Genomic DNA, 21,112 nt, shown 5'->3' with positions numbered 1-21,112 from the left:
GTGCCCCAGATCAATGTCGATTGACATTTATTTTGAATTTCTTCCATTTTCTTACTATTGCACCAACAGTTGTCTCCTTCTCACCCAGCGCCTTACTTATGGTTTTGTAGCCCATTCCAGCCTTGTGCAGGTCTATGATCTTGTCCCTGACATCCTTATTAAGCTCTCTGGTCTTGCCCATGTTGTATAGGTTAGAGTCTGACTGATTAATTGAATCTGTGGACAGGAGTCTTTTATACAGGTGACAATTTAAGACAACTGTCTAATGCAGGTAACGAGTTGATTAGGGGCGTCTAAGTGGTCTGTATTAGCCAGAACTCTTAATGGTTGATAGGGGATCAAATACTTGGGGATCAAAATGCAAATAAATTTATATAATTTATAAAATGTGATTTTCTGGATTTTATTTTGCATATTCTATCTCTCACTGTTAAAATTAACACACCCTTAAAATTTTAAATTAACATACCCTAAAAATTATAGATTGTTCATGTCTTTGTCAGTGGGCAAACTTACAAAATTAGCAGCAGATCAAATAATTATTTCCTTTACTTTATTAGTGTACGTTCCCATGATGAGTTTTTGGTGAGCTTTGACGCTCTTTATTTTCACTTTCAAAAACACAGCATCTTAAAGCTCCAGCAAAGTGGTTGGGATTTACAGAAATCTCCTGCCCGTTGTTCTTCCTTTTCACTCAGAGTAAAATGGCCTGCAGTGCATATTTCATATGTGCATGTCATTTCTCTTGCCTGTATGATCAATTTTATTTGGAAATTTTCCCCATAGACTTACATTTGATGTGTAAAATCCGAACATGCGTTTTTACTGTGTTTCCACAGTGGAAATGCATGTAATCAGCACCTAAGCATATAAGTAAAGTTTTGTCAAAACCAAACACCAGGAAGTATCAAAAACAAAGCACCTTTATTTAAAGCATGACATAAAAGACACAAAAACCACGGCATCAAAAACTGTGATAAAAACACGTTAAAAAATGCACACAAAAACGCTATAAAAAGTGAGTAAACTAATTTACATAATAGGTGCATAAATTCGTCAACATCAAAAACTCACCAAAATCTCATTGTGGGAACGTAGCCTAAGATAAATTGACATACTGCGGATTTGAAACACGCACTGCAGGTCAGATTACACTGAGTAAAAAAAAGGTACAGTGGGTAGGAGATTTCTATAAATCCATTCACCTTGCTGCAACTGGCAAATACTGCGTATTTGGCACATTGTCAAAGACTCATGAAATGCTTATCATTGGCACAGAGTATAGGCAACAAACACTTAAGAGAACTTGTCATGTTAAAAATTGCTATTAACATGCAGATATGGGGTTAATAGCGTTCTGAATAACTGGGAGCTGCTGTCTGGCCAAAATTAACTTTATTGTTCCTGGTACTTTGGGCTTTCAGTCATAGGGGTGGGTTAGTGGAGCTTCAGACCCTGATGTGCCAACTGAGCAGTGGCTGTAACCCCACTCCCGGCACTGATTGACAGCCAGCTCTAATGCTGATTGGCATCAATTTTCCCACTCACACATACTAAGATACTATACAGGGCACCAATTTTAACCCATAAATTAAATATATTCCGGACAGAAGACACAAACTGACACGTGATTAGGAGAAATTCCTTGGAAATACAGTGACACTAGAAGCACAATACGCATAGGCCCTGGAATAGAAATCAGGCTCTGTCGGCCTGCAGACAATCTGCAAAAAAAATAACAAATGTTATTATTTCAAAATTGTCTTTTATTTTTTTTACTGGACTGAAAAGAATTAGACTAAAACTGGGATCTATAACTGCATAAATAGTGCTCAGGCTGAATAATACAAAGACCCTTTTTGGCCAATTAAGGACAACCATACATATGATGTTTATGGTACAAGCAACTGAGATTTCCAATAAGAAATTTCTTCTACAAATACTGTACATTCTAGATGCCATTAAATCCTTCTTCTCTGGGAGAAGACTTGCAGTATACATAAATGACTGAATGATTGTTCTATAGCAATTACCAAGAAGACAGTTTGGGGAAATTCCTTTCATCCAGCATTTGGTAATCCGATAAATCTAATAATCAGGTTTCCACAGCATGGTAGCATTACACATTAGATGGAAACAGAACAAAGAGCAGTTTAGGATGTTTTACATGCATTTCTTTGAATGTCAAATTATCTTCTTTATCGTTAGCTATCATTTTATAACTCACCCCCAATGAGATGCAATTAAAGAAATTGTACTGTATGTAATAAAAACATAAAAAGGGACACCTTTTTATGAGCGAGCGAGGTGCTGAATTCAAGTAAAGTGCTGAATTTAAGATAAGTGCATAGTTTCAACACAATTACATAGTGGTGATAACTGTAATTGTTGAATTTCATTAGGGGATTGTGTGTCTGTTTGTGATTCTGTGAAAAGGGGAAAAAAAAAAAAAAAAGTTAGTCTTGTGATTTAATTAGTAGGATTAGTCACACCTGTTTCTAGAAGCTTCCAGCAGCTTCTGATACTCATTGTACATCTATATAAACCAGCCAGTACTAGCGAGGGGGCTGAGCGAGCGAGGTGCTGAATTCACGTAAAGTGCTGAATTTAAGATAAGTGCATAGTTTCAACACAATTACATAGTTTGACACAAGAACTTAGTTTGAATTTATCCTTATACGTTTCCCATTGGGTTTCTTTCGTTTTTTTCTCTTTGTTTTTCTACTTTACTGTTGATCCCCATTTGATAGGTGCTCCATGGACAATGCTACCAGGTGTGTATCTTGTCAGATGTATGCATGCCTTGAGCAGCCGTTCGAGGGTGAATATGTCTGCACTCGATGCAAGCATGTTGCGTGTTTGGAAGCCAAGGTAACTGATCTAAATAAGCAGCTTGCAACACTCAGGGGCATTGCAAACCTGGAGAGGAGTTTAGAGCTCACTGAGCTTTCTCTGGCTGGGGCCAGTGATATGGAGGAGGGTGGAGGTGGGGAAGATCAGGACCCAGAGGTAGGTAGCTGGGTAACAGTTAGAAGAAGAGGTAGGGGGAAAAGTGTCAGGGAGCCTAGTCCTGACCTGGCACAACCTAGTAAATATGCCTGTTTGGCTGATATTAGGAATGAAGGGCCTGGACTAGGGTCACTACAGCAGGACGTTGCTCCTAGCAACCAGGAAAACAACTGCTGTAGGAAGGAGGGAAATAGGAGTGCAGCAAAGCCCAGACAGATGTTGGTGGTAGGGGACTCTATAATTAGGCGGACAGACAGGGTCATCTGTCGCCGAGACCGTGAATGCCGAACAGTGTGTTGTCTGCCGGGTGCTCGGGTTCGGCATATTGTGGATCGGATAGACAGATTGCTGGGTGGGGCTGGGGAAAACCCAGCGGTCATGGTGCACATTGGTACTAATGACAAAGTTAGAGGCAGGTGGAAGGTCCTTAAAAATGATTACAGGGAACTAGGAGAGAAGCTGAAGTCCAGGACCTCCAAGGTGGTGTTTTCAGAAATACTACCGGTGCCACGAGCGTCACTAGAAAGACAGCGGGAGCTTAGGGAGATAAATATGTGGCTTAGAAATTGGTGCAGGAAGGAAGGGTTCGGGTTCATGGAGAACTGGGCCGACTTCTCAGTCGGCTACAGGCTCTACGGTAGGGACGGGCTGCACCTCAATGGGGAAGGTGCAGCTGTGCTGGGGGAGAAAATGGTCAGACGGATGGAGGAGCTTTTAAACTAGGATCGGGGGGGAGGGAGGGTAGTGGAGCAAATAAGGGGATAGATAGAGCAGATAGAGACAGGGAGACGGTAGGGGTCAATGAAGGATTAGGGGGGGATGGGACATACAAGGAACGTAGGGAGGCTAGGAGTAATAAAGGTGTTAATAGGATTAAATGTCTACTGGCAAATGCAAGAAGTCTTGCAAACAAAATGAATGAATTGGAGACGCTTATGTCAACCATGGATTATGATGTGGTGGGCATTACGGAAACCTGGCTGGATGAAAGCCATGACTGGGTGACAAACATACAGGGTTATAGTACATTTAGGAAGGACAGGAAAGGCCAAAAAGGTGGTGGGGTGTGTATATTTATCAAATCTAACCTAAAACCTGTGTTGTATGATGACATTGAGGGGAACAGCAACAATGTAGAGTCAGTATGGGTAAATGTACATGGGGAGGGGAATAATGGAAAAATGCTAATTGGAGTTTGCTATAAGCCTCCTAACATACCTGAACAAATAGAGGGTGAAATGCTGGAACAAATTGAAAAGGCAGCTAATAATAATAATCGGGTTCTTATTATGGGGGATTTCAACTATCCAGACATACAGTGGGACATAGAATCTTCTGGTTCTGCTAAAAGCTGTAAGTTCTTATCTACCATTCAGGACCATTTCCTCTCTCAGATGGTAGATGAACCGACCAGGGGAGATAATTTGCTAGATCTGGTCCTGTCAAATAGACCGGATACAATTTCAAATCTACAGGTCCGGGAGCACTTGGGCACCAGCGATCATAATATGGTAAGCTTCGACATAATATTCAATAGAACATTTCAAAGGGGGAATGCTAAAACCTGGAATTTTAGGAAAGCCAATTTCAACAAATTAAGGGAAGAGCTTAAATGTGTAGATTGGGACAGAGTCATGGTAACTGGGGATACCGAACATAAATGGGGTAAGTTTAAGGATATACTGCTAGAGTCCTGTAAAAAACTTATACCCTCTGGTAATAAAATGTCCAGGAATAAAAAGAAACCACTATGGATAAATAAGACTGTACAAAGTATAATAAAACAAAAACAAAGGGCGTTTAACATCTTAAAGGCTGAGAATACAGAAATAGCATTGCAGGAGTATAAAGATATCAATAGGCAATGCAAAAAAGAAATCAAACAAGCAAAACTAGCTACTGAAACAAAAATCGCCAATGACATTAAAATAAATCCCAAAATCTTTTATAAATACATTAATGCCAAAAGGAAAACAAAGGATAGTATCGGACCCTTAAAATATAATAACAAGTTAGTTATAGAGGACAAACAAAAAACTGAGATATTAAATAGGCATTTCTCATCTGTATTCACCAAGGAACTGACTGTACCAGGGATCATTCAACAAGTGAAAAATCAAAGTCCACCACCTGATATAATTAATTTAACACAAGATGAAGTACGCCTACGTCTGAGTAAATTAAACATTGACAAATCCCCAGGGCCAGATGGCATTCATCCACGAATATTGAGGGAATTGAGCTCCGTAATCGACAGACCGCTGTATCTCATCTTTTTAGACTCACTTGTAACAGGGTTGGTGCCTCAGGATTGGAGGATTGCTGATGTGGTACCGATATTTAAGAAAGGTAAGAGGGTAGATCCAGGCAACTACCGTCCAGTAAGCCTGACATCAGTAGTATGCAAAGTTTTTGAGGGCATTTTAAGGGATGACATGCAAAAATATATTGCAGAAAATAATATGATAACTGACAAACAGCATGGATTCATGAAAGATAAGTCGTGTCTAACCAACCTGTTGGGGTTCTGTGAGGGGGTAAGTGCAAACCTGGATATTGGTAATGCAGCTGATGTGATTTATTTGGACTTTGCAAAGGCATTTGATACTGTACCACATAATAGCCTTATACTAAAGCTCCAGAAGCAAGGACTAGGGGACACAATATGCAACTGGGTAAGGAATTGGCTAAAAGATAGGAAACAAAGAGTAGTCATAAATGCTACATTCTCTAAATGGGCTATAGTCAGCAGTGGGGTGCCGCAGGGATCTGTGCTAGGACCAATTCTTTTTACTCTCTATATTAATGACCTTGTGGATGGGATTGATAGTACAGTGTCAGTCTTTGCCGATGACACCAAACTATGTAGGATATTAAAAACTGACCTGGATAGTACAATATTACAAAAAGATCTGGATAAGATGTCAGAATGGGCAGATACTTGGCAAATGAGATTTAATGTTGATAAATGTAAAGTAATGCACCTAGGACGGAGTAATCCTATAGCTGCGTATACATTAAATGGAAGTAAACTCGGGACTACAGAACAGGAGAAGGACTTGGGTATTCTCATTACAAATAAGCTGAGCAGCAGCACTCAATGTCAGGCAGCAGCTGCTAAAGCAAACAAGATTCTAGGGTGTATAAAAAGAGAGATTAGATCCCGTGATCCCAACGTATTGTTACCCATCTATAAATCACTTGTAAGGCCACATCTGGAATACGGGATCCAGTTTTGGGCTCCACATTTTAAAAAGGACATTCAGAAGTTAGAGTCAGTTCAAAGGCGGGCAACTAGACTATTACAAGGAATGGAAGGCCTCCCATATGATGGCAGATTGAAAAAGTTAGATATGTTTAGCTTAGAAAAAAGACGTCTCAGAGGAGATCTCATTTATATGTATAAATACATGTGTGGTCAATATAAAGGACTGGCACATAACTTATTTCTTCCGAAAACAATACTAAGGACCAGGGGGCACTCACTGCGAGTGGAAGAAAAGCGATTCCGACACCTAAATAGGAAAGGGTTCTTTACAGTTAGAGCGGTCAGACTGTGGAATGCCCTACCACAAGAGGTAGTAATGGCAGATACTATAACAGCTTTTAAAAAAGGGCTGGATGATTTCCTCAGTACACAAAACATTGTTGGTTATAAATGACTTAGTGACTAAATGTAGAACTGGTGGAGGAAGGTTGAACTAGATGGACCTAGGTCTTTTTTCAACCTAAGTAACTATGTAACTATGTAAGGCAAAAATAGTATCTTATTAAATCAAGTGTTACCCATTTACTGCAATAACCAAGTAGATTTAGTGAGTAAGCAAGGGGGAGAGGGAAAAGTATGGTGACATTCTCGTGGGTGGCTAGGTACAGATTATGGAGGTGTATAGTATACAAGTAAAACTGCAGGTGGACAATTAACACTATAGCTATCCTAAGCTCATGCTTTGTATCAATAACTATGTGCTTTGAAGAGCTCGTTCACAAATACCAGATTTGCTGAGGAAACTGCAGCAAATCGTCAATTATCCTCCAGGAAATCCACATCAGTAGATCTGCACCTTGGGATGTCGGAATCCGTAAGAAATTTAAAAAAAAAATACCCTTGTCTTCGGCTGTTCCTGGCAGTCTTTCCATGCTTATGCCAGTACTTTCCAGCCTCATGTGATGAGGTTTCTACCATGTACAATGCAGCAGCCAGGGTCACCTATATGGCTGTTATTCGGAAGCTTTCGCTCTGTGCCAGTCCTTGCACCGGCTGCCCATATATTATAGTGTGACGCCCTGGACTAACCAGGTAGTCTAGTCACAGACACAACACCACACACACCCCTTCCCCGGATAGGTGACAACAGTCACACTAAAATCCTTGTTGCCATCCTCCAGGGTCTGATGTCCACACCAGGTGGGGCAGAGCCAGGCGGTTGACTCCGCCCACCGAGGAGTTCACAGGCCTGGAGGCGGGAAAACACTACAAACACTAGTCAGGAGTTAGACAGTGAGGAGTGATGAGAGAAGGTCAAGGGCAGACCTAGGACCAGGCCTGCCACGGACTGTTTAGGTGTCTGGGTCGGAGCCCAGGCACCTCCAGCAAGGTCGGCAGACGGCGGTGGCCGTCTGCAGGAGTTGGTGTAAGGTCGGTGGAACCGTAGGACCGGGGTCAGGCAGTGGCCCGCCGGTACCGAACCGGGGAGCCGACTGGAGCCAAGCACCAGGAAGGGTACTCAGACCCCGACTAGGCTAGAAGCCGCCCTGATAGTCAAATTTACTGATTGCGGTCTGGCCCTCAGGGGTTAATTCCCACCCAAGTCCCGATTGACGGCAACAGCCCAACCATCCCAGATAAGTGCCACCGCCAAAGGCAAGAGAGCCAAAGGGCCAACGCCTGCGGGCAAATGGGCTCCTACGACACTTACACGCCCGGGAGCGGACTACCAGTGTCCAGGCACAGGAGTCATTCACAAAATAACATCGGTGCAAGGGGAACGACAGCCGCCACCAACCCGTCCAGAGAGAACACCACAGCCAGCTGTGGGCCCCGTCCATTCTACCGTTTGGTTTACCAGAGACTCAGTTATCTTGTGTCAGAGTGAGTACACCAGTGCCGTCAGGCACCGCACCGTGCTGCACCGGAACCCTGCGCCCTGCACCCCGGTCCTCACCTTCCCGCGGGCCCCTGGGACCATCGCCCCCTGCCCATGGAGGGGTTAACACCGAGCTGCATAACACCGTCCCGGGGAGGCCTAGTCAACGGCAGCCGTGGTGTCCACCATACAATCACCACAACCCATGGGTGGCGTCACGAACTTTACCAATTCCACTAGACAATCACAAAAACCCCTGCGTGCACCGCCACTACTACTTTCAGAGCGACGTGACCCCCGGGTCCGTGAGAGGCTCGAGCTACCACCCGCAGTACACGAGCACGGATCCGAGCGGCTCGGCGGCCGCAGCCGAGGCCGCGGGGTGGGACAATAGCATCCAATTTAAATTGCTTGTTCTCACCCACAAAGCTCTTCACAACATGGCACCCCCCTACATCTCCACTCTCATCTCTGTCTATCACCCTACCTGTTCTCTATGCTCCACAAATGACTTTCAACTAACATCCACACTAATCTGGACCTCCCACTCCTGGCTCTAAAGGGTACTTTACACACTGCGACCGCTAGCGATCTCATTAGCGATGTGAAATTCTGGAGCGCAAGTGCGATCTTTCAAGATTGCACATAGGTCATTTTACGCATGTGCGATCTCGAAAGATCGCACTTGCGACCTAGAATTTCAAATCGCTAATGAGATGGCTAGCGATGTCGCAGTGTGTAAAGTACCCTTAAGACTTCTTCCAAGCTGCACCAATCCTCTGGAATGCTCTACCCTAAGAAACTAGGGTGACCCACAACATGCACAGCTTCAGACACTCCTTAAAAACACATCTTTTTAGGGTGGCCTACCAACCTCCCTAATCAAAGTCAATTCATATATATCCTCCCACTATTTCTCAGAACATTAATTCTCCCTCAAACTCCACTGTAGCCAAAGCATTATGAAGGCTGGCTGATGTCTGGTTCATGCAGCCTTTATCTAACCCCACATTTTTTGGAGATGACTAAATCATCATTGTAAATAAGCCCCTGTACCTTGTGTAACCCCATCTGCCTCACTCCATTGTATATTTTAAACTTTTACGAGCAGGGTTGTCTATATTCTTGCTTTAATTATTGTATCTTCTATAACTGTTACTCATGTTTGTTTGTATATGAACCTCTGAATTGTAAAGCGCTGCGGAATATGTTGGCGCTATAGAAATAAAGATTATTATTATTATGTAGGACATCGACATGTACAAAGGCGTGAAAGCGTGGCTAGGAGGGGTGAACTAGAAGAGAGTATCATGTTTTTTAATTTTTTTTCAAAAGAACCTGTTATGTTAAAAAAATGCCATTAACCTGCAAATATAGGGTTAATCAGCAGGTTAATAGCATTCTTAAAATGCTCGGCTGAAACCCCTGCAGTTAGAAGGATATTATCTGCATTGCTCCTGGGAGCCTCCGTCTTTCAGTGATACAGGTGTTTTTGGAGCAATTTCAGTCACCGCCTAGTATACAGTGAGAGGTGGGTGTAAGCACGACCATGGACTGACTGACAGCCAGCTCAACATTGCGTCAGTGCAGATCCAGTAGTCAGTCAGTGCCGGGGTGTGGTTAAAGCCACCACACATTATGTAGTATGCGGTGACTGAAATTACTCCATACACACCACTATGACTGAAAGCCTGACGCTCCCAGGAGGAATAAAGTTCATTTGCTCCCGGTAGCTTTCAGTGCGGTGGCCAATCAGATTTAGAATGCTATTAACCTGCAGATTAACTGCAGGCTAATAGCATTTTTTTTACATGACTTGTTCCCCTTAAAAAAAATGTTTCTGAACTAGTGGATAGTAACTGCAGCAGACTTTTTCCAACCAAAAAAACCTAACCCTCTGCCTTTGACAAATCTGCAGAGAATGGCAATACCAGCATGATATTGAAATCTCCGCCACATTGCTCCTACTTTAAGATATTGTGGACAGTTTGCCTTAATATCCAGATGGAAAATCTGCAGCAGTTTATGGGAACATAACCTAAATCTATTTAGCTGTAGTTTGGACCTCAGCATAATTTTTGTGTATTTTGTATGTTCATTTTCACACGGTATAGAATGGAAAAATATGAAACCCTTTAAAATTTAATTTTATAATCCACAAAAAATATTCTACTGAATTGGTAATTTATAGAAATAATGCTAATATTGCAGTAATCCTGGGTCTATACACCAAATGGTGCCATATACATGACTGTATACTGCAGTATATCAAGTATATTGTACTTATTGAGATTGTATTACAGAGGGACTGAACGAGCCACTGTATGGAACCTATATTAGGTGTGGTAATCCTATTAGGATTAGAAATAGCCAATGAATAATAAATATGAAAATGATAAACTCCATTTACAAGAAATATATATATTACTAACTGTGAGTACACCTTCCGGGTAACACCATGGTGATATCATGCCTGCACTCAGCATATAGTACCCTATACAAGCACAGCTGAGACAGCAATCCCCTAGGTGTACCGTTCACAAGATCTGCCCTGAGCATTGGTTGCAGCAGATGAAGTAATGCCAATTACGCTAAGTGTTCTTGACTGGAATCCTCTGGAGTTGATAAAAGGAAGCAACATGGATGAGAAAGTCTGAATGCTACAACTAGGCCAGACTATGTGAAGATCTTTTGTTTGTGGTTGTGGATATCATGGTTGGTTGTTGTGATATTTACTACACAAATTAGCAAGTACTATTAACTGTTCTTTGGGACAGTCTACACTTTCTAGATAACAGCCCATACCAATTACATCTGCACTTACTACTTGTAGCACAGTGACATACTGTAAATTTTAAGAGGTTAATGGGGCTGTCCACTACTAGGACAACCCCTTCTGAGTCCACATGTTTTCCCCAGGTAAAAAAATAAAGACTAGACTCACCTTCCATACCGGCGCTGTTCTAGCGGTGCTGCCATTCACGTTCACAGGCTCACATGACGTTGTGACATCATGCGAGCCCCGTGTACAATAAGTGCCGGCTTTTGTCTCTCCGCTTTCCGACTAAACAAGCAATCAACAAAAGTATGCAGCAGCCGTAGAGCTCACTTCCTGTTGCTCGCTTGGTCTACAGGTGGGGAGACAGAAGCCGATGCTGTTTGGACACAGTGATCGCATGACATCACAACATCCCGTGAGCCCTTGCAACGCGAACCGCGGCACCGCTGTGGAATGGTGCTGATACAGAAACATGTTGAATCGGAAAGGGTTGTCCTAGTAGTGAACAACCCCTTTAAAGTTTGAAGTCTTGTATGACACTGTGCACATGCTTATTTCACAAAATCCTACAAAGACTAGATACATCCAGGATACAAAACAAACCATAGAAGATCCTAAATATTTACGCATATTTCTGCTTTGAATGTGGGACCAATACCCATAGGGGTCACCGGGATTGCAATCTGATTTTCTCTTTTTTTTCCAATTTGCTTGGTACTAAAAAACCTCTCCGTTCTGAAGAATGGAGGGAATTTTAATACTTTACTTTTTATTAAACTGTTTAATACTAGTCTAGATCATGAACAATCTTTGCAACCTATCAGTGGTGGCTAATTTCTTAAGTGAGGAGCAAAGTGCTGACAAGCTCTTTGCCACAGTGCTGACAAGCACTGCTCTGAAGCTGGCTGAATTGGTGCTCTGTTCCAATTTTGCAGACGCAAAACTGCCTCTGCTTGCAGTATCGCAGAGAACGCAAATCGGTCTAGCAATGCAACCCTGCTGCTGTTCTGAACTGTCAATTAGTCAGTACTCAGGAGCGCACTAATCCTGGCAAGCAAAAAGACAAGAGGCATGGAAACTGAGAAAACCCCCTTAAATTGTTCCAATCCATCTGCTGAAAACTTTTAAGGTACCTTCACGCATAGTGAGATCGCTAGCGAGATCGCTGCTGAGTCACAGATTCTGTGATGCAACAACCTCGCCAGCGATCTCCGTACGTTTGATACATAGGAGCGACCAGGCCCCTGCTGTGAGATCGCTGGTTGTGTCGGAATGGCCTGGACCATTTTTTGATCGTCGAGGTCCTGCTGGGCAGGATGCATCAATGTGTTTGACGCCTTACCAGCGACCTCATTGATGACTCAGAGCTCAGACACGTACCACCGAGATCGTTATACAAGTCGCTATGGTTGCTGTATCGTTGCTGCGTCGTTGGGAAGAACTGACTTACCAGCGATCCTTATCAGGTCGGGATCGCTGGAAAGTTGTTAAATATGACGAGGGCTTTAGCAGCAAAGGTAAGTTGTATACTGCTTTATATTTTATAATGTATGTGCTCCTTACACAGGATGTTTTCCTAAACTGCATTAAGTGTTTTTAAGGGGGTGGTCCATTCAAAGAGGATGGTCAATTGGCATGCCATATGCATATGACACATAAAAGTATATAATGCAAAATCAGAGAAAGAGAGAAGGGAAAAGGAAGGAGAGAGAAAAAGAGAGAGAAAGAGAGAGAGAAGGATAAAGAGAGATAGGCAGAAAGAGAGAGGTAGAGGGATAAAGAGGGAGAGATAGGGAGAAAGAGAGGTAGAAAGAGAGGACGAGTTATAGAAGGAGAGGGGGAAAGGGAGAGGAAGATCATATATGTATATACAGTACAGACCAAAAGTTTGGACACACCTTCTCATTCAAAGTGTTTTCTTTATTTTCATGACTCTGAAAATTGTAGATTCACATTGAAGGCATCAAAACTATGAATTAACACATGTGGAATGAAATACTTAACAAAAAAGTGTGAAACAACTGAAAATATGTCTTACATTCTAGGTTCTAGCCACCTTTTGCTTTGATTACTGCTTTGCACACTCTTGGCATTCTCTTGATGAGCTTCAAGAGGTAGTCACCGGAAATGGGTTTTCACTTCACAGGTGTGCCCTGTCAGGTTTAGTAAGTGGGATTTCTTGCCTTATAAATGGGGTTGGGACCATCAGTTGTGTTGTGCAGAAGTCTGGTGTATACACAGCTGATAGTCCTACTGAATAGACTGTTAGAATTTGTATTATGGCAAGAAAAAAAGCAGCTAAGTAAAGAAAAACGAGTGGCCATCATTACTTTAAGAAATGAAGGTCAGTCAGTCCGAAAAATTGGGAAAACTTTGAAAGTGTCCCCAAGTGCAGTGGCAAAAACCATCAAACGCTACAAAGAAACGGGCTCACATGAGGACCGCCCCTGGAAAGGAAGACCAAGAGTCACCTCTGCTGCGAAGGATAAGTTTATCCGAGTCACCAGCCTCAGAAATCGCAGGTTAACAGCAGCTCAGATTAGAGACCAGGTCAATGCCACACAGAGTTCTAGCAGCAGACACATCTCTAGAAGAACTGTTAAGAGGAGACTTTGTGCAGCAGGCCTTCATGGTAAAATAGCTGCTAGGAAACCACTTCTAAGGACAGGCAACAAGCAGAAGAAACTTGTTTGGGCTAAAGAACACAAGGAATGGACATTAGAACAGTGCAAATCTGTGCTTTGGTGTGATGAGTCCAAATTTGAGATCTTTGGATCCAACCACCGTGTCTTTGTGCGACGCAGAAAAGGTGAACGGATGGACTCTACTTGCCTGCTTCCCACTGTGAAGCATGGATAAGGAGATGTGATGGTGTGCGGGTGCTTTGCTGGTGACACTGTTGGGGATTTATTCAAAATTGAAGGCATACTGAACCAGCATGGCTACCACAGCATCTTGCAGTGGCATGCTATTCCGTCCGGTTTACGTTTATTTGGAGCATCATTTATTTTTCAACTGGACAATGACCCCCAACACACCTCCAGGCTGTGTAAGGGCTATTTGACTAAGAAGGAGAATGATGGGGTGCTACGCCATATGACCTGGCCTATGAGATTGGTAGTAACTGGAAACAGTTTTAAGCTCATTTAAAGACTTATGCCTAGCAATTTAGCTAAACAATATTGGAGGGGTTTTTTTTTTTATTAAAAATATTAGATGTCCTAGACTTTTAAATATTCAAGTAGATAATATTCTTGTGTTAAGAAAATTATCTAGGTCTTCAGATATCAGGGACAGCCCCAGGTAGTGGCAGCTTTAGAAAGGAACATTTTGTGTGTTGGCCTGTTACCTGGGCAGTGTGATGGAAGCTGACTGGCTCATTTCAATAGCAAAGCCAATCCTCTTTTAAGGATAGGATTTGCTTAGATATAAAATTGAGTTATTCGGCGAGCCAAGACAGAAGTAGTTCTGCCAGGAACTAGGACTGGCACTAACTTAAAGATGCAAGTTAACTTAATGATACTTTTTAAACAGTTAAAAATGGCTGCTCTGCCGTGTGCAGCTTAGAAATACAAGTTAGTGCTCAATATCGATTCCATACAATCAAGTAGATTAGCTTTACAGTTAAATTTACAACATTTTCGTGTGCTGTATGTAAATGACCTGAGATCCACTGAAAATTTCACAAAATTAAGCAAACCCATCTCCTATCAGTTATATAGAGCTTTTCAGTAATTTGCATCCATTCACCTTATATGTTAACCTGTCTGGATAACAAGTTCTAGGACAAATGTCATAACATAATAATTAATGTGTCATTAAAAACAATAACTTACTGGGGCTGTTGGATTTTTCACAGTGATGCTGGGAGTTGTAGCACGTAGAGCTCCACTCACACCATGGTAGTACTTAAAACAGATCTTAGTTTCCGCTGAAAATAAGAAGAGACTGAGTTAATCGATGGTAATGAGCATCATACTAATTAAATGTGCGCAACCAGCAAACTACTATACACATCCATCAAAGTAAATACAGTAGGTCGTCATACAGTCAAGAATCTGGTTAATTCCCAACAGCCACAGTTTTAACGGTGCCCTAAAACAGATCACCTCACTAGTCGAAGTGCTCTCAGTTCGCCCTTCCTACACTTTCATCAGACTATGGACCTGTGATATACCAACACAAAGTAACAAGAATTTGTGAAGTGTAAAGGTAATATATGATTAACTAAATATTTCAAAAATATAAATCTGAAAATTGTGACCTGCATTTGTATAGAGCCCAAAGTAGCCTGATACACCTAATTAAAATCCTGAGTGACTAATTGCCTCCAGAAGTCCCTAATTAATAAATTGAGTCCACCTATGTAATTTATTATCAGTATAACTACAGCTGTTCTGTGAAGGCCTCAGTGGTTTGTTTGAGAACATTAACCAAGAAAAAACACACCAGACAACTCAGGGAGAAGAATAAAACAGGGTTAGGATGTAAAAAATAGCCAAAGATCTGAACATCTCATGGAGCACTGGTCAATCCATCATCCAAAAACAGAAGTATGGCACAACTGCAAATCTACAAGACATGGTCCTCTTCGTAGATTTGCAAGGAAAGCACTAATTAGAGAAGCAACAAAGAGGTCCTTGGTCAAACTGGAGAAGCTGCTGAGATCCAAAGCGCAGGTTGGTAGATAACAAGAAAGCCACTTTTAAAACCAAGTCATAAGAAGTCCCATTTGCAATTTGCATAAACCCATGCAGGGGACACAGCTAGCAAGGTTCTCTGCTCAGATGCGACCAAAGTACTTATAAGTTAAATGCAAAACGCTAAATGTCATTGAGGAATGTGTGGTAAGACTTGAAAATTTCTATTCACAGACTCTCTCCAGCCAATCTCACTGAGCCAGAGCTATTAAGTAAAAAACATTTACCATATTTTTCAGATTATTAGATGCACTTTTGTGACGCCCTGGACTAGCCAGGTAGTCACAGGTAGGCCCCCTGCACAAACACCATCCCCTAAAAACGTATCAGCAGCCAACCTAAAAACCCTGAGTCACCCCTCTCAGGTCTTGACGTTCACACCCAGGGGCGGAGCCAGGCAGTTGGCCACACCCACCGAGGAGTTCGGATAGCCTAAGGCGGGAAAAACACACAGATCTGTTAGGGAAGTGAAAAGATAACAGAGAGTAGTAGATAGGGATGTCAAACCGCGCCACTGACTCAGCCGATCCAGGAGGTTATGGATTGATGTTGCTTTTATTCATTACACAGATCAAGTCAACGCGTTTCAGGAGTCACAGCTCCCTTCATCAGGACAGACTGGCAAGCAAAACAAGAGATTTGTTTTGCTTGCCAGTCTGTCCTGATGAAGGGAGCTGTGACTCCTGAAACGCGTTGACTTGATCTGTGTAATGAATAAAAGCAACATCAATCCATAACCTCCTGGATCGGCTGAGTCAGTGGCGCGGTTTGACATCCCTATCTACTACTCTCTGTTATCTGCCAATTTTTGGGTCCGCTGCCGTGACTTGGATTTCTTGAATTGCTGTTATAGGCGTTGTGACTTTCACAACCCCTATAGGTGAGTAAGACCACCCTCCTTGACTCCCCCCCCTTCTTTCTGGGGTAAGACCCTATTGCGCTTCTTTTCCACAGTGTTTTCCCCTGAGGGAAGTGAAAAGGAGAGGAGGTGAAGTGGAGTAGAGAGGAGTAGCATCTGTCAGGAATCTGGGTAGGAGACCGGATACCCTGTGGCCAGGAGGCAGACGGTGGTGGCCGCCTGCAGGAGCCGGGAAGACAGCCGGTGGAACCGTCAGGGACCGTGACAGGGTAGTGGCCCGCCAGTACCGAACCGGGGAACCGAATGGAAACCGGAGCACCAGGAGGGGTACTCAGACCCAGTACGAGGCCCAGAAGCTACTGGACCGAGTCGAATTCACTGATTGGGGTCTGGACCTTAGGTTCTTTCCCACCCAAGTCCCGACTGAAGGCAACAGCCCAACGAGGGGGATAGAAATCCACCAGATCCCACGGGCCAGCGTGTGCGGGCAAACGGGCTCCCCCGACATCCACTAGCTGGGCAGCGGACTCCCGTCGCTGAAGCGAAGGAAGTCAGCATTCTACTACAGAGGGCGGGGACCACCAACCTGAGTAAGGGCCTATGCGTTATACCAGCGATACTAGGCTGATAGTGAACTTGCCCCCCCCCCGACGATAGCATAACTATTATTGCAGCCAATGGGCTCCCTATGACCCAGGTGGGATTAAAGGAGGTAACCCTGACTGTGAGGCGGATGGAGCCGAAACGTCAAGGGATGATTGTAGTGCTGAATGAGTGCAGTGATCATAACCTGAAAGTGGTCCTTGGGACCAACGTGATTGAGCACTGCATGGGAGAAGTGTTGAGCCTGTTGCAGCAGCTGTCTGCCACTTCAGGAGGGGGTCGGCAGAGAGCACTGCAACGTGAGATCCGGGCCCTCCTGCAGCGACAGCAAGTGAACCTGATGGGTGGAGAGATCGGTGATGTGCGGGTGATGGACGCGGCGCCTCTGGTAGTGCCGCCACGGAGCGAAATGATGATTTGGTGCAGGGCAGCAGTAGGCCCCCAGGGACGGGATTACCCGGCGATGGTAGAGTCCTCGCCTTCGGAACACTGGCCCACAGTAATGGCAGCCAGGGGGGTGATTGACGTCAAAAAGGGAAGAGTGCCCGTGAGAGTGTTGAATTGCGGAGAGGAAGAAGTTAGACTCCCCCGCTACGCCACCATAGCCAAGTTGTTCACCGTAGACACCCACGCCATCCACGAAACCATCCCCACTACCCCTACGCCCAGCGTGAGTAGTGACACTCCACCCGTGCAGCTAGAGGAATGGTGCCGGGAGCTGCATGTCGGCACCGAGTCTACACCCGTGCACCACAAGGAGGGGGTATACAGGGTAGTGCAAGAGTACGGGCAGGTTTTCAGCAAACACCCGCTAGACTTTGGGAGGATTAAGGGGGTTCAACACCATATCCCCACGGGCACACACCCACCCATTAGAGAGTGGTACAGGCCGATCCCACCAGCACACTATCAGTGCACCAAGGACATGTTGAGGAACATGAAGGAAGCAGGGGTCATCCGGGATAGTTGTAGTCCCTGGGCAGCTCCATTGGTGCTGGTGAAGAAGAAGGATGGCACCATGAGAATGTGTGTGGGTTACCGGAAGATCAACCAGATAATGCATAAGGATGCTTACCCTCTCCCCTACATCAAAGAGTCATTGGCTGCCCTGAACACTGCTAACTATTTCTCTACCCTTGACCTTACGAGCGGTTACTGGCAGGTGGCGGTTGCAAGAGAAGATCACGAGAAGACCGCGTTCGCTACCCCCATGGGGCTCTGTGAGTTCAACAGTATGCCGTTCTGACTGTGCAATGCCCCCGACACCTTCCAGAGGCTCATGGAGTGCTGCTTGGGGCATGTCAACTTCGAGACTGTTCTATTGTATTTGGACGACATGATTGTGTATTCCAAAACGTACGAGGCTCACCTGGAGCACCTGGCAGAAGTGTTCGCGGCCCTCTCCAAGTACAGGATGAAGTTGAAGCCCTCCAAGTGCCATCTGCTGAAACCTAAAGTGCAATACCTCGGGCACGTGAGTGTGGAAGGCGTAGCCCCGGACCCCGAGAAGATTATGGTGATCCAGAGCTGGCCGCGCCCAACCACGGTGAAAGAGGTGAGGCAGTTCCTGGGCCTGGTGGGCTACTACTACTGTTTTATCAAGGGGTACACCAAGATGGCCGCACCCATGCAAGACCTCTTCGTGAGACAGACCAAGAATGGTAGGTCCCCTGGACCCCCGTTTGTCTGGGGCGAAAAGCACGAAGAGTCCTTCCAGCAGCTAAGGTCGGCCTTGACGGGGGAAGAAATCCTGGCGTACCATGACTACGGCCTCCCGTTCGTTCTCTATACTGATGCCAGCAATGTGGGCCTGGGTGCGGTCTTGTCCCAGGTCCAGGACGGGAAGGAGAAGGTGATCGCCTATGCCAGCCGAAAACTCCGGCCAACAGAAAGGAACCCTGAGAATTACAGTTCCTTCAAACTCGAGTTCTTAGCCCTTGTGTGGGCGATAACCGAAAGGTTTAAGCACTACCTCACGGCGGCAAAGTTCACTGCCTACACGGACAGCAATCCGTTGACACATCTGGATACGGCCAAGCCGGGCGCTCTAGAGCAGCTGTGGATGGCTCGACTGTCAAATTATGATTTCACTATCAAGTACAGGGCTGGCCGCAAGAACACCAACGCGGATGCGCTGTCTCGGATGCTGCACCTGCCTGACGAAGGGATGGAGGAGGACAGCCTGGAGGAAATTGAGCTACCCGCATTCCATCGGCCGCGGGGTGAGAAGCCAAGTGTTAGCCAACAGCAGGCGAACCTCGATCCGCTGCCCAGCCAAGGGTGGCAGGAAACTCACGATCAGGAGCCTGCCGTCCAGTTGGTCAAAACAATGATTGCACAGGGCTCTTCCAGAATGGATCCCGCGGCCCCCTCTGAAGCTCAGCGGCTGTGGAAGGAGAGAGACCGCCTGTACCTGCACCAAGGGAAGCTGTATAGGGAGTTGATCAACCCGAAGACCCACGAGAAGGTTCGTCAGTTGGTGGTACCCCAGGCCTGTATGCCCAAGGTCCTGCAGGCCTACCATGACGGCGCAAGACACTTTGGCTGGAAAAAGCTGGAAATGCTGCTGAGGGAGCGGTTCTACTGGAGTGGGATGTGAGGGTCCGTGGAAGCCTGGTGCTGAGTGTGGTCCATGTACACTGCGAAGACGGGACGAAGCCAGCCAGAAGGCCCCGCTACAACCAATTGTTACCCACCAGCCACTAGAGTTGGTCGCCTTGGACCACGTCAAGCTCACGCCCAGCCGGAGTAGGTATACTTACGCCCTGACCATTGTGGACCACTACTCAAGATTCATGGTGGTCGTCCCTGTCAAATACTTAACCGGTCGCACCGCCGCCAGAGCTTTTCAGGCCTACTTCTGCCGGCCCCATGGCTACCCGGAAATGGTGCTCACGGATCAGGGTCCAGCCTTCGAGGCGGAGGTGTTCCAAGAGTTCAGCCACTTGTATGGGTGCAAGACAATCCGCACCACACCCTACCATGCCCAAACTAATGGGATGTGCGAGAAAATGAACCACCTAGTCCTGAACCTCATCAAGACACTACCGCTGGAGGAAAGAAACCTGTGACCAGAGAAGCTGCCCAATTTGGTCGACATGTACAACAACATCCCCTGCAGTTCCACCAAGTGTACACCCGCATACCTGATGAGGGCCCGACCGGGGCGGCTGCCAGTAGACCTAGAAATGGACATAGAAGTGCCCGAGGCTCTGCCCTCCACTGTCAACTGTGAGGCCAAGCGGCAGGCGCAGTACCGACGGATCCAGGAGTACGTAGAGAGGAATCTGCGCCAGAATCGAGAAAAGCAGAAACAGCTATTCAACAAGCGAGCTCAAGCTGCCCCCTTTGAACCTGGGGATGTGGTCCTGAAGCGCAAGCGAAGGACGCACAAGCTCGACGATCGGTGGGAAAGGACCCCATACGTCATACAGCCCACCGGATGGGAGAACGAGAAGACCAACCTGATCAGCCGTGACCAGGGAAAGACCACAGCCACCGTCTTCGGGGACCACCTGAAGAGATGCCCGGACCCCTGAGGCTGGTAGATGAGACCCCTGCCCCCATGCCAAGAAGAGAAGAGAAGAAAGAGTTGATCTGTACTGTGATGGGTGATTTCCCAGCGGACTGGCCTATGCAGAATGGCGCGGTGATTGTTCCCGTGATAATGTTCCCGCAACCAGCGGAAAAAAGGGAGACGGAGACGCCCGCCAGTGAGACACCCGAACAAGCACCCAGGGATGCACCTATCATTCGTCCCCGCAGGTCTCTACCCCCAATACCTGATATACGGGAAGAGGGACTAGTCGTCCCCTCTATCCCGCTACCTCCCCCTTACAACATTCGGCCCAGAAGGTTCACACGCCCTAATCTAGGCAGGCCCCCTTTTAGGTACAAGGAAACTGCCATCTAGGGGTGCAACGTGTTGATTGTGTAAATAACTGTATGAATGAATGTCAATCATTTGAGACTCTTACCTGATTAACCACAAGATAAAGAATAAAGGGGTAGCGGTTCCTGGCTATCCCGTCAGTTGTTGTTGTCCCCGTTGGGACCCTTTTGAACCCCGTTGATG

General features: G+C 45.4%; 1 protein-coding gene across 3 annotated transcripts in view; it reads right to left on the bottom strand.

The window, feature by feature from the left end:
• Nucleotides 1-21,112, bottom strand: part of HECW1 (HECT, C2 and WW domain containing E3 ubiquitin protein ligase 1) — a 498,317-nt gene that overhangs the window by 183,530 nt on the left and 293,675 nt on the right. For all 3 annotated transcript variants that reach the window (XM_075315148.1, XM_075315147.1, XM_075315149.1), the window contains one exon: nt 14,712-14,806. In XM_075315148.1, the coding sequence (XP_075171263.1) occupies nt 14,712-14,806 (95 nt within the window). The remainder of the gene's footprint in view (nt 1-14,711; nt 14,807-21,112) is intronic.

Source organism: Anomaloglossus baeobatrachus, chromosome 6 (genome assembly GCF_048569485.1).
Source record: "Anomaloglossus baeobatrachus isolate aAnoBae1 chromosome 6, aAnoBae1.hap1, whole genome shotgun sequence".
Lineage (NCBI taxonomy): Eukaryota > Metazoa > Chordata > Amphibia > Anura > Aromobatidae > Anomaloglossus > Anomaloglossus baeobatrachus.
The sequence above is the reverse complement of the archived record's forward strand: the minus strand, read 5'-3'. Positions and strand labels throughout refer to the sequence as shown.